Source organism: Anolis sagrei, chromosome X, assembly GCF_037176765.1.
Source record: "Anolis sagrei isolate rAnoSag1 chromosome X, rAnoSag1.mat, whole genome shotgun sequence".
In the NCBI taxonomy this organism is placed as follows: Eukaryota; Metazoa; Chordata; class Lepidosauria; order Squamata; family Dactyloidae; genus Anolis; species Anolis sagrei.
In genome coordinates this window covers 93,823,999-93,838,175 of record NC_090034.1, presented here as the reverse complement: position 1 = coordinate 93,838,175, position 14,177 = coordinate 93,823,999, and the positions used below count along the sequence as shown (strand labels likewise).

Here is a 14,177-nt window from a genome sequence, read left to right as displayed (position 1 = left end):
AGGAAGAAATTGCCAACATAACGCCTGCTATGCTGGCAAGAGTCATGACAAACGCCAGAAATTAGTTTACTCAGTGTATGGAGAATGGGGGACGTCACCAACCTAATTTGATCTTCAAAACTACGTAAAACAAAACTTTAGGTAAGTGCCTACATTATTAAAAAAAATTAATAAATTTCTGATTCATACAATGGGTTTTATTAAGTTTTGAAAAAAGGAAGTTATGCTGCCTCACCCTGTAGAATAAAGAAAGTGAGAGACTAAATGGAAGACACCCCAACTCTATCTTCTTGTTTAATTAACATCAATACGAGTCACTACAAACACATTGTAAACAAGACTCCAGATACAAAGATTCACTCCCCCATCTGTCATAAGTGATTACTTCATTCGCTATTGCCACATCCATCCAGGGCCGTAGCCAGAAAAAAAATTCGGGGAGGGTTGACAATTTCGGGGGGGGGGGTTGAAAATTTCGGGGGGGGGGGGGAATTTCGGGGAGGGTTGAAAATTTGGGGGGGGGGGTTGAAACCTGCCTCCTAGCTCATGTTGAAGCAAAGCGCACAGCAGGGGGCAGAGCAACCTTCAATAGCCTGCAGCTCCACCCCGGTCAACCACCTCCACCAAGTCTGGCCTCCTTAATGAGAGCATTCAACACACACACACACACACACACCACTTGGTTGCTTCACTACATCGCTATTGCTGCAAGTAATGACAGTGTGAATAAATTGTCAATATTTGCTTGAGATAGTGCTTACAGCTCTGGAGGGACTCTTAATTTTTTGCATCTCATAGACTTAGCATGGGGATTTGGTTAACCAGTTAAAATTCATGAGTAAACTAGTTTTTTTAAAAAAATCTGAAACATTTCGGGGGGGGTTTGAACCCCTAAAACCACCCCCTCGCTACAGGCCTGCATCCATCTCTTCCCTTTAGTCAACACACAAAACAAGAAAGGTGTGTTACCTGCATCTCAACATAGGTGTGGGGTAGATTATACTCTGGAGGCAGCTTGCGGTCATTGTTGATCAAATGGTCTAAGATGGAAGGGCTGAGAATGGGCTGTAGAAAAGGAACAAAAAGCTCTGAAGATTCTGTCTAGCTTCATTTCATGCTCAAGGCAATCCCTCGGGGTCTGTTTCCATTTCTTAGCTAAAGCTAGTCCTCTTATAGAACCCTTTGTAATGAGTGCAGCCATCACGTCAACATAATACCAGACCTTGCAAAATGAAATACCTTTTTAAAAAATCTACCTCTCATTCTACGGTTGGGAAACCTTTGTCCCTTCAAATGCTTTTGACTACAACTCCCACAATCCCTTACCTTGAATCGCTTTCACTCAGGGTACTCAGTGTCAAAATCCAAAATTTCTGGAGAGTTAAACATTTCCAGCACCACCAAATTTATCAGGATTCTTTTGGATCCACAATATCAACTTTGAAAATGTTTCTGGATTGCAGTTCCCACAGTTCCTCACAAACATATATGCTGGCAAGGGCTGGGTGGAGATGTAAGCCAAAAACATTTTACAGGACCACAACTGTCTACCTGAGGTATACAATATCCCAATCTGCCCTTTCCAAACTACAGTTAAGATAGCTGTGATTAGTCACATCCACAGCTACCTTCCTTATAGTGGTGCCGGCAAAGATTGGTGGGGGGCACAATGGAATGGGATTTGGGACCTGCCTACCTGCGTGACTGCATCTCTGTATACGAACCCACACAATCTCTTCGATCATCTGGAGAGGCCCTGCTCCCGATCCCACCTGCATCGCAGGCGCGATTGGTGGGGACGAGAGAGAGGGCCTTTTCAGTGGTGGCCCTCGACTTTGGAACTCAGACAGGCCCCAACTCTGGCAGTCTTTAGGAGGAGCTTGAAGACGTGGTTGTTCCAGTGTGCCTTCCCAGAATAATGATCCCATAGCACTTTGTCCTCCAAAGCACTTTACATTTTTTAGGTCTGCTTGTATGTTTTCCACAAAGCCCCATCACTTTTCCACCCATGTTCCAGCATTATTTTCAATTTTAATTCTATATTTGGCCTTCCCGCAGTTTTTAACTGTGTGGTTTATTGTTAATGTTGCATTATTTTATTGTCCATGTTTTTATTTTAATTGCTTGTTTTGTTGTTGTTATTGCTTGTATTGTTGTGTTTGGGCTTGGTCTCATGTAATCCGCACCGAGCCCCTTGGAGAGATGGTAGCAGGGTTCAAATAAAGTGTTGCTGTTATTATTATTATTATTATTATTATTATTATTATTATTATTTAAAAAGCACTTTATGCTATCTTGGCTTTATCAAAGTTGCTTAATGATTATAGTGAAAACTAGGCTCACCTTGGGAGACATCTGAAAGTTACAGAACATTTACGAAAAAATGGTAATAGATTCAAATTCTAACCCCGTCCCCCTTTCCTGCATGCCTCGGAAATAGCTTCGTATGCATAAATTTAACAAATTAGATATGACTTCCAATTAGATCCACAACAAACACACACCTCTAAAAGATACCATTTCCACCAAAGATTCAAGTGGAGCCAATGTTTGAAACCACCCAGGAATAACAAGAGATTGTATGGAGAGTTCCTCCAAAAAGACTGTCAAAAAGAACTACAACAAAGAGCATCAAACACAGACCTGGGTGTCAAGGAAGATAATTCGCTCCTGAGTAATGAAGAAGTCAATTCCACTGGTCTGGTTGCCCCCACGCTCCTTGATCTCCTGGCTCTGAGTGCGGAACACATAGGTTCTTGAAAAAGAGAAAAAGGAATTGTCACAGAAAGAACAAAGTGGGATTGATAATCTGCATCATATTACAGATGCAGCAGGGAACCTTGACACTGATTGGTTGAATTCATGTGATGGCACAAGTGTTCAAATGCTGCAACTGATCGAAAACAATGCAGAGGGAAAGAAAGATACTCCGGGGTCCACTTTCTATGTGTGAAAGGTAAATTGATTGGTTCAATGTACTTAGATAAGGGAGACAAAGCTTCAAGATGTGGTTTGAAGAGACATACTGAGAAGTAAACAATCTAACGTAGTGGTTCTCAACCGTCCTCATGCCGCAACCCTTAATACAGCTCCTTATGTTGTGCTGACCCCCAACCATAAAATTATTTCTGTTGCTACTTCATTACTGTAATTTTGCTACTGTTATGAATTGTAATGTAAATATCTTATATGCAGGATGTATTTTCATTCACTGTACAAAATCTGGCACAAATACCCAATACATCCAAATTTGAATAATGGTGGGGTTAGGGAGGTTAATTTTGTCATTTGGGAGTTGTAGTTGCTGGGATTTATAGTTTGCCTACAGTCAAAGAACATTCTGAACTCCACCAATGATGGAATTGAACCAAGTTTGGCACACAGAATTCCCAAGACCAACAGAAAATACTGGAAAGGTTTGGTGTTGGGTTTTGGAGTTGTAGTTCACCTACATCCAGACAGCACTGTGGACTCAAACAATAATGGATCTGGGCCAAACTTGGCACAAATATTCAATATGTCGAAAAGTGAAAACTGGTGGAGTTGGGAAAAATAGACCTTGACATTTGGGAGTTGTAGTTGCTGGGATTTATAGTTCACCTACAATCAAAGAGTATTCTGAACCCCACCAACAATAGAATTGGACCAAACTTCCCACACAAAACCCCCATGACCAACAGAAAAAAACTGTGTTTTCTAATGGTCTTTGGTGACCCCTCACGACCCTCCCAGAGGTCCCAACCCCAAAATTGAGAAATGCTGATCTAACAACATGAAACTATTACATTCATCCTCACAATATCACTGTCTAACTATTTTGTCAAGCAACTCAAACTATCCATTCTCAGCTATGGTTCCTCCACACCATCTTCCAAGTACCTCTGGTCTTCTTCAGGTTGATTGGCTGACAGTAGTGACATCACCATGGATTTGCCCGTACCCTGCAGTCCAAGAACCCCAACTACCAGAACATCTGTTTGGTCCAGGAGGTACTAATTTCAAGGAAAACACATACATGCATAAATAAGCATACGAGCCAGAACAGAAATTACAGAAATTGAAAGACTAGCATTATCTAGTCAATTTTATCTAGACACATTCGAAATGCCAGGTAAGGGAACCATGGCTAAACAAAATGGAAAGCAGGATTTCTAGGGAGAGCAAGGAAATGTACACAGTTGGAAGGGGCCCACAAGACATCTCCAGATTTTCAATAGTACCTCAATGGCACTGTCACACCAGTTCATTTGGTCATCCACCAGTTTGATGCTGTGTTTCATCTTCTTCGGTGCCAGCAACTTGGCCTGCCCAACTACAGCTAGAAAGGCAAAGAGGACAACAGGGCTCAAATGATGGCCTCATTACATGTGATAAGCTCCCATAGTCACTTTACATTAATCCTCAGACCTTCTGCATCAAGGCTACAAGTCCAGATTAAACTGGAACAGACATTTCATAACTACACACAAGAGGACAACACATTTTAACCCATCAGTGCACAGAAAAAAATGAGTTGAATTTTATTTGCAAATTCTACCTGTCTTTAGCATCTACTTCCTGGGCAACTATGATGCTTCTCTAGTATCAGATAATTCTTATGTGGCCTGCATTCAGGATGATGTAATGAATGTGAATTATAATAACTGCATGGAGTTTCTGTTCTGATGAATATAGTGTTGAATGCCCTTAGCACCAAGGCACAAAGGTATGAGAACCTTTGGCTCTCCTGATGTTTTAGACTACAACTCCTATTGTCCCTTACCATTGCCCAGTCCAATAGTTAAACATGAAGCCCCAAACATCTGGTTCCTCACTCCTGCTTTAAATATTTATTTATTTACTGTATTTGTATATTACCTTTCTCAACCCGTAGGCAACTCAAGACGGTTAACAAAGTAAAATTTAATGCTTACAATATCATAAATACAATTAAAAACATAACATATAATAAAAATTAAACGTATCAATAAAATGTAAATTCATAGTATCTCCTTGTTAAAAATGTTGTCCAGTCTCATTGTTGTCATTCCATTTTCCTAAATACTATTACAACACACCAAAATAAAATAAAAATGAATGGTAAGTAATTAAACAGGAAAGTTTAAGATGCATCAGATCACACTTATCCAATAGCGCTGGCTCCAGCATAGGGGATATTAAACACAATGCATCAGACACTAAGTTTTCATTGACCCTTCCCTGCCAATTAGATGTATCAAGTAGTTCTTTGAATATAATTAAATGAACTTTTACATTTGATCCCAAGCCTATGAAAAACAAGACTGGTGAGAGGATTTTTTTTTTAGCAAAATGCTATTAGATTTTGATTTTAATAAACAGGCTTTGGTTATTATGACAATGATTGAGTGCAACCATACGGTGAACAAAATCAAAACACAAGAGCACACTCTACATATGTGTAAATCTGAAAGACTCTGCTGATCCCATGCTTGGTTTTTTTCTTGCTCCAAGGATTGAACAGATAAATCACTGAAGTTGCCCCCTTCTCAGTACTTACGGTCCATGACACCACTGGGCGCAGCTGAACCCATGCCTCTGTTCTGGATCTGATAGACTGGCTGTGTAGGACGTTGGCCTTCCTTCTCTACTTTGGCAGCAGCTGCAGGAGGCTGAGCCGATGTCTCTGCTGCTCCTGCAAGGCCTTTGCTTTCCTCCCGGGACTTCATCAGCACAATAGGTTTCTCGATGGCTGGGGCAGCAGTGGGGGCTGGAGTGGGAGTAGGGGTAGGGGCCCCTTTGGACTGTGAGGATACAGAAGCCAAGATCCAAAACTCCTCTTTGCTGAAAACAAATGCGGACCCAACCCACTATATTCCACTATTCTCTGCCCCCCAATAAACACATTATTCTCATACAAGTACTAAAGAACAGTAATAGAGGAGAAACCTTTTTCTCAAAAGCTTGCTTCAGATTCTGTGCTTAACCATTTACAATCCATCTACCAAAAATACATTCACATTGAGAAGAATGAAGGGTTGGATTAAGGAGGAGATATTCTCTTCTCTGTGTCACTTACAAAATACAGAGGTAAAAAGAAACAAGAACAGTATTAGCAACCAAGGGCTCTTCCCCACACCCCTATATTCCAGCATATCAAGGCAGAAAATCCCACAATAACTGCTATGAACTGGATTATCTGAGTCCACACTCAGATAATGTGGGATCTTCTTCTTTGATATTCTGGGAAATAGGGCTGTGCGAAGGGCCCTAAGTGATGGAAAAACTTGGGAGAATTCTCAAACTTTGGATTAGATCTCAATTCTCCTTTACTAAGAGTCAGTAAAGCATGCCAGTACTGGCTGAGTATCCTTTATCCAAATGTGGGGGACTAGAATTGTTCCACATTTCAGATTTTTCTTTTTAGATTTTGGAATACTTGCATATACATAATGAGATATCTTGGAGAAGGGAGCCAAGTCTAACTACAAAAATTAATTTATGTTTCAGATACACCTTATACACGTAGTCTGAAAGTAATTTTAAATGCAATAGTTTTCATATTTTGGGCACAAAATAGAGCTTGTGTGCACTAAACCATCAGAAATCAAAGGTGGCAGTATCTCAGCCATCTGTGTGGACAATTCTGGAATTCCAGATAAGGGATATTCAACCAGTATTGCACTTCTTCAATTTTTCTGATTATTTTGCCTAAAAACTGAACAAATATCAGAAATTTCTTTTCCATAGTGTCAATATAACCCCCCACCCATTTCTAATGGGTTTCACAGCTTACCCTCTCTGCTGGTGGCTTAGCCAGGATGATGGGTGTCTTCTGCATCATGGTTCCCACAGGCTCATCCACAGGGTCCTAAAAGGAAAGAAAGTTCAAGGTAGACACCCAAATGGCTCCTTCATTCTTACTTTCATCCCAACCAATGTGTGGGTCATTACCCGCCGGTCTCGGTCTCTGTCCCAGGGAACATAGTCGCGATCTCTGCCTGGCCCAGACAGACTCTGGTGGCCCATCTCCTTATCACGGTTCCAGCGGCGGCGGCGTTCATACAGTCCAGGTTGGCTGTGCCCTGACTCTGACATATGGAAATGCAACCTGGAAATCAGAAGAGAAGCATGTCAAACTTCTGGATGATAGCACGGGATAAATTGATTTAGGACTGACTGCGTTCCCTCACTTCTCTCTGAAAATGTTCACATCACGTCAGCATTATTTTAGTTTTAATCTATTACATTTGGCCCGGCCATTGGTTTTTAAATGCTTGTATGTCACTGTTGATTGTTTATGTGATTTATATGAATTGTATTGTATTGATTGTTTTATTTGATGTTTTGTTTATTGATGTATTGTGGGCTTGGCCTCATATAAGCCGCACCGAGTCCCTTGGGGAGATGCTAGCGGGGTACAAATAAAGATTATTATCTGTATCTGTATATATAATAAAGAAGAGTGTTTGTTTGTATGGGAAGGACAGAGGAAGTGTGGAGGGCGGAAGTGTATGTGGCAGCTTTCTGATTGGCTGCCACTGTGGTGCTATTTGCATATGGTCTCTGATTGGGCAGCTTCAATAGGAGCCCCTGGTGGAGAAGAGGGTTCATGGCAGAAACGGGGCATGACAGAAGGAAATTTGCATATGGTCTCTGATTGGCCAGCCTCAAATCCAACATTCCGAGATGAGAGAGGAAAGGAAAGGCCGGGGGCTGGGTCAGAACACTACCAATACAGACCAAAATAGGCACATAGAGCCCCCATCACCCACTCTACATCCTACTGCAGTTTGGAGGAGTATGAACCATGGATGATGGGACTTGCAGTACCACCACTCGCATTCTGAGACCGCTGTTAACCTTATCCAATGACTGATCAGGACCAAACTTCGCACATAGACCTCTCATGACCCTCTTTACGTCCTGGTGTGGTTTGGCCGGGGATGGACCGTGGATTATGGGACTTGCAGTACCATTGCTGAATTCTTCAGACCACTGCAACCATCATCCAATTACCAATAAATACCAAACTTGGCACACTGAGTCTCCATGACGCACTCTACATCCAGGTGCAGTTTGAAGGAGGATGCACCATGGACGATGGGGCTTGCAATACCTGCACTCCCTTCCTAAGACCATTACAACTACCAATGATGATGGATCAGGACCACAATTTACACAGAGACCCAGCATGACCCACTCTACATCCTGGTGCGGTTTGGAAGAATTTGACAATGGATGATGGGACTTGCAGTCACTTCACTCACTTCCTGAGACCACTGAGACCCTCGCTGATGACTAATCAAGACTAAACTTGGCACATGGAGCTCCAATGACCCACTCTACATCCTGGTGTGGTTTGGAGGAGGACAGATCATGGATGATGGGACTTCAAGTACCTCCACTCCCCAAGTCTGCTGCAAAACTCATCTAATGACCAATCAAGACCAAAGTTGGCACACAGAGCCCCCATGACCCACTCTACAGCCTGCTGCAGTTTTAGAGGAGGGTTGACCATGGATGATGGAACTTCCAGTACCTTCACTCACATTCTGAGACCTCTGCAAACCTCATCCAATGACGGATCAAGACCAAACTTGGCACATAGACCTCTCATGACCCACTTTACGTCCTGGTGTTGTTTGGAAAAAATTGGAGATGGATGATGGGACTTGAAGTACCTTTGCTCACTTCCTGAGACCACTGAGACCCTCGCCAATGACTAATCAAGACTAAACTTGCCACATGGAGCTCCAATGACCCACTCTACATCCTGGTGCAGTTTGGAGGAGGACAGACCATGGATGATGGGATTCAAGTACCTCCACTCCCTTCCGAAGATTGCTACAACTCTCTTCTAATGACCAATCAAGACCAAACTTGGCACACAGAGCCCCCATGATCCACTCTACATCCTGCTGCAGTTTGAAAGAGGATGGACTTTGGATGATGGGACTTGCAGTACCTTCACTCACTTACTGACACAGAGCCTCCATGACCCACTCTATATCTTGCTGCTCTTTGTAGGAGGATGGGCCATGGATGATGGGACTTCAAGTACCTTCACTCACTTCCTGAAAATAATGCAGCCGTTATCCAAAGACCAATAAAGACCAAACTTGGCATACAGAACCGCCATTACCACTTTCTCTAATAACCCGGGCAACGCCGGGTCCCCAAGCTAGTTATTATTATAAATGTCCTTAAAGAAGTTCAGAAAGAAGGAGCAAAGGATATAGAACAAGAGTAGGAATCCTGCCATGAGCAAAACACATCCCTTCCATTTCCCACCTTCCAGGCTCCCATATGTGTGGTTTCCAAATAAATAGGAAACATTCTGAAGCTTACTTTTAGCTTTAAGTGCTCTGTGGGCCAAAACACAATGTATGAATAACTCGTTTCAGCAAGAACCGTGTCCCCTGGATATATAACTCTCTTTCTGGAAATGGGAAGCTCAGAGGAAGGGGATGGGGAAACTTCACGGGCCCCAAGATTGGTCTTGGTGGACCAGGCTATTTCCACATTTGGGATACATTAACTAAACCCTATAACTTATTTACCATGCTCAGATACAACAACAATAAATTTTATGTATTAGCCTCCTCTCCTGATGGCTCGAGGTATTAATTATAATAAATCTCTATACATGAGATCAGCTCATATATGAGTGTATATAGTGGTTGTTTCATTAATAGAAGATTTTTTTTTCCATGACCACATATCTCTTACCAAAAATAGAAGACCTTTTCATATAGAGCATGAGTACATTGGACCTTGTCCTGTATGCCTTGGGAATTATTATCCAACACTTGTACACTGTTGATGAGTTAATACAACCTTGTATGTTTGGGTGGCTTTTTCCTCAGATTTGTCATTTCAGTTGCCACTATAAAATCCCAAAACAAATACATATTATAGTTATGTAGATGTAATTTGGAAAGTGCAAGTAAAGCATCTCTGCAGGTTTTTTTGTAAATAATGGTTTAGATTACCTATCTCCCTTAGAAATCAATGTGCCTAAAATATCCTTCCCCTTAAATTTGTGGATTTTCTGCATTACTGCTGAGCTAGTAATATTATTAGGTATTATTTAGATATTACCCACCTTTCCTGATTCAGAAAGGGAAAGAGGGATACTCTGTTGTTATAAGCCACAGTTAAAGTGCTGTCAGACTACATTAATTCTACAACGTAGATGCATCCTTAGACTCTTTTTCTTTATCTCACCAACTTTTGGGCCAAATCAAGTCTGCCTTTACTAACATTCGCTTCCACACATCCATTACATTAGTGGATTATGTGTTTTAACTCTGAATGCATTGTTTTAAAAATTTTCCTTGTTTTAATGTACTTTTAAATTCTATTTTAATATTTATTTAGGTGTACATTGTGTTTTAAGACATCAAATCATTGCCCGTGTGTAAAGCTACCTTGAGTTCCCTCCAGGGTGAGAAAGGCGGGGTAGAAATGTCATAAATATTATATTATAATTAGATATTTCATATTACATGTAAAATTACTAATAATATTACAAGCTGGACAGGGGGAGTACGTCCCTGTTAGTTCTGCTGGACCTCTCAGTGGCCTTCGATACCATCGACCACGGTATCCTTCTGGGACACCTCGGAGACATGGGACTTGGGAATACTGCTCTGCAGTGGCTCCGGTCCTTTCTCGAGGGACGGTCCCAGAAGGTGTTACTGGGTAACACCTGTTCGGCCCCACAACCGTTGTTGTGTGGAGTCCCACAGGGCTCAATTCTGCCCCTGATGTTGTTTAACATCTACATGAAGACGCTGGGAGAGATCATTCAGAGTTTCGGAATGAGGTGTTATCTCTATGTCCAAATCTGTCACTCCTTCTCACCTGTCACCAAGGAGGCTGTCCAGACCTTGAATCGGTGCTTGGCTGCTGTGTCGGACTGAATGAGAGCTAACAAATTGAAACTGAATCCAGACAAGACAGAGGTCCTACTGGTCAGTCGTAAGGCCAAATAGGGCATAGGGTTACAGCCTGTGTTAGATGGGGTTACACTCTCCCTGAAGACGCCGGTTCGCAGCTTGGGAGTGATCCTGGACTCATCGCTGAGTCTGGAACCCCAGGTCTCGGCGGTAGCCGGGAGAGGTTTTGCACAAGTAAAACTTGTGCGCCAGTTGCGCCCGTACCTTGGGAAGTCTGATCTGGCCACAGTGGTCCATGCTCTTGTTATATCCCGAATAGATTACTGCAACACACTCTACGTGGGGTTGCCTTTGAAGACTGTTAGGAAACTTCAATTAGTCCAGCGGGCGGCAGCCAGAGTACTCACCGGAGCACCAGCTCCACTGGCTGCGGATCCAATTCCGAGCACAATTCAAAGTGCTGGTTTTGACCTACAAAATCCTATATGGTTCCGGCCCAGTGTATCTGTCCGAACGCATCTCCTTCTACGTCCCACCTCGGAGTTTAAGATCTTCTGGGGAGGCACCACTCTCGGCTCCACCTCTATCATAAGTGAGATTGGTGGGGACGAGGAGCAGAGCCTTCTCGGTGGTGGCCCCTCACCTGTGGAACTCACTCCCCGGGGAAATTAGGTCATGGACATCCCTCCTCTCTTTTAGAAGGAAATTAAAAACATGGATTTGGGACCAGGCTTTTGGGTAATCTGGAGGATAGATAAGACACAAGCGACGACTAGAATTGATGGATTGGACAATGTGGAATTTGAATTTACGTACTCTGAGCTGATAAACGTTGAGCACTAGATGGTTTTAGGGATTGTGATGTATAATGGATTGTTTTAATTATTTTAATTACTGTTTATATGTTTTATTTTTACCTTGTTGTTGTGCCGGCATCGAATTGTGCCTTTTTGTAAACCGCCCTGAGTCCCCCCTCGGGGGTTGAGAAAGGCGGGGCAGAAGTGCGAGAAATAAATAAATAATAAATAATGGTATAGTACAATATAGTGAACTCCCTCCACAGCAACGTTAGATCAGCCCCCTCCCTTCTGATGTTCCACAAGAGAGTGAAAATGTGGCTTTGTGACCAATAAATAAATAAATAAATAAATAAGGTATAAGGGGAGAGAATGAAAGAAAGCAGGGGAGAGAAAGGAAGAAGGGATGAAGATGTTGAATTTCTAGAGACCACTTCCAAAATGCATCCAGTGATGAATCTCCCTCTTATCCCTTTGGCCAAACTTTTCACATGCTGAGGCCTATTTGCTGGGAGGATGAAAACAACACGAGGTTCCTGCGCCTCTGCAGAGCGCCTCGATATATTAAGAACCAAATCCCCATCCAAATTGGGATTTTAAAACCTCGAATCAAAATCCTTTAGTTGGAGTCACAAAGGGACTATATTGCCTCCCGCGGGTGGATATTTTTAGAGATGCATCCTGTTGCTAAGCAACTATCCAGCGGAGGGATACGACAGGGAAAAATATTCCTTGCCGGAACTATAGAAGGCGGAAGAATATTGCGCTTCGTGTCCTAAGGCGGAGGGATACCACACGCAAACGTCAGACCTGCCTTATCTCCCTCCCTCGGAGAAATACCTGAGCGGCGGGGCCTTAGAAGGCGATAATCCCGTTTATGAAGGGACGTTTCTCAAGCCAAAAGGCCGCGCCAGGTACCGTCGCTGCGAGGAGGTCCAAATGCGGCGGCGGGCGTGAATCAACACATCTTGGGAGAACGAGCCTCGTCGGCCACCGTTGCCTTAGGTAGTGCGCACGCGCAAGAACTCATTTCTCAGCCTGCGTTCGGACAGCGCCGTTAGCTTCGGTTCGGCGCATGCGTTGTCCGAATCAAGAGTCCTCCTGTCCCCAGACTCACTTGTGCGCATGCGTCGACAAATCCTGCTTGTTGACATAACCATTGTGGGCCTCTTAAGTCGTTTCCTATTCATGGTAACCGTGTCCCAGGAATATTTTTTGGCAAGATTAATTCAGAGGGGGCTTGCATTTGCCTTCCTCAGAGTCTGAGAGTTTGTCACTCATTGATGAGAGGATTTGAATCTTGGAATATATCTACACCAGGCATGGGCAAGCTTCAGCCCTCCAGGTGTTTTATTATTATTATCATTATTATCTATCTATATAAATAAAAATGTAATGTTCGTTTGTGGGATTAACAGAACTCAAAAACCACTGGGGGAATTGACCCCAAATTTGGACACAAGATACCTAACAACCCAATGTATGTTCTTCACTCATAAAAACACTGGGGGGAAAAGCAGAAAGGACTTTAAAGCTCTGTAAAGCTACATGACAATACAGAAAAAAGGAAGAAAGGAGGAGGGAAGGGGAGAAAAAAGAAAGAAAGAATGAAAAGAAAGAGGGAGGGAAAGAAGGAAAGGGAGCATGGAAGCAGAGAAGGAAGGAAAGAGGTAGAGAAGGAATAAAGGAGAGAAAGGGAGGAAAAGAAAAAGGGGGAAAGAAGGAAGTTAGAGAAGGAAGGAGAGAAGGAAAGAAAAAGGGGAAAGAAGGAAGGAAAGGGAGCGAAGGAAGGGGGAAGATGTAGAGAAAGGGAGGGAAAGAAGGAAAGAGAAGGAAGAAAAGAGATAGCAGAAGAGAAAGAAAAGAGAGGAAAGAAGGAAAGAGATAGAGAAGTAAGGAAGAAGGAAAGACAGGAAGGAAGGAAAGAGGGAGTGAAGGAAGGAGAGAAAGAGGGAAGGTTGGCCACAGCAACGCGTGGCGGATACAGCTAATCTATATATAAATAAAAATGTAATGTTCGTTTGTGGGATTAACAGAACTCAAAAACCACTGGACAAATTGACACCAAATTTGGACACAAGACACCTACCAACCCAATGTATGTCCTTCACTCAAAAAAATGATTTTGTCATTTGGGAGTTGTAGTTGCTGGGATGTATACTTCACCTACAATCTAAGAACATTCTGAACCCCACCAAAGATGGAATTGAACCAAACTTGGCACACTGTTCTCCCATGACCAACAGAAAATACTGGAAGGGTTTGGTGGGCAGTATCCTTTGATTTTGGAGTTGTAGTTCACCTACATCCAGAGATCACTGTGGACTCAAACAATGATGGATCTGGACCAAACTCTACAAGAATACTCACTATGCCCCAATGGAGTTTGGGGAAAATAGAATCTTGACATTTGGGAGTTGTAGCTGCTGGGATTTATAGTTCACCTACAATCACAGAGCATTCTGAACCCCACCAAATGATAGAATTGGGCCAAACCTCCCACACAGAACCCCCATGT

The 14,177-nt window shown here is 42.7% G+C and overlaps 2 protein-coding genes across 2 annotated transcripts in view; one reads left to right on the top strand and one right to left on the bottom strand.

The window, feature by feature from the left end:
* Positions 1 to 12,586, bottom strand: part of LOC132780277 (nonsense-mediated mRNA decay factor SMG9) — a 22,400-nt gene extending 9,814 nt beyond the window's left edge. The window contains exons 1-8 of the mRNA XM_060783889.2: positions 12,500 to 12,586; positions 6,913 to 7,069; positions 6,755 to 6,829; positions 5,519 to 5,762; positions 4,221 to 4,318; positions 3,880 to 3,992; positions 2,644 to 2,755; positions 970 to 1,065 (exon numbers count right to left, since the gene is read on the bottom strand). Of these exons, the coding sequence (XP_060639872.2) occupies positions 970 to 1,065; positions 2,644 to 2,755; positions 3,880 to 3,992; positions 4,221 to 4,318; positions 5,519 to 5,762; positions 6,755 to 6,829; positions 6,913 to 7,056 (882 nt within the window). The 5' untranslated portion in view covers positions 7,057 to 7,069; positions 12,500 to 12,586. The remainder of the gene's footprint in view (positions 1 to 969; positions 1,066 to 2,643; positions 2,756 to 3,879; positions 3,993 to 4,220; positions 4,319 to 5,518; positions 5,763 to 6,754; positions 6,830 to 6,912; positions 7,070 to 12,499) is intronic.
* LOC137094693 (uncharacterized) overlaps positions 12,586 to 14,177 on the top strand; it is a 13,943-nt gene continuing 12,351 nt past the window's right edge. Inside the window, exon 1 of the mRNA XM_067460822.1 lies at positions 12,586 to 12,664. The gene's annotated coding sequence lies outside the window, so the exon portion shown is untranslated. The remainder of the gene's footprint in view (positions 12,665 to 14,177) is intronic.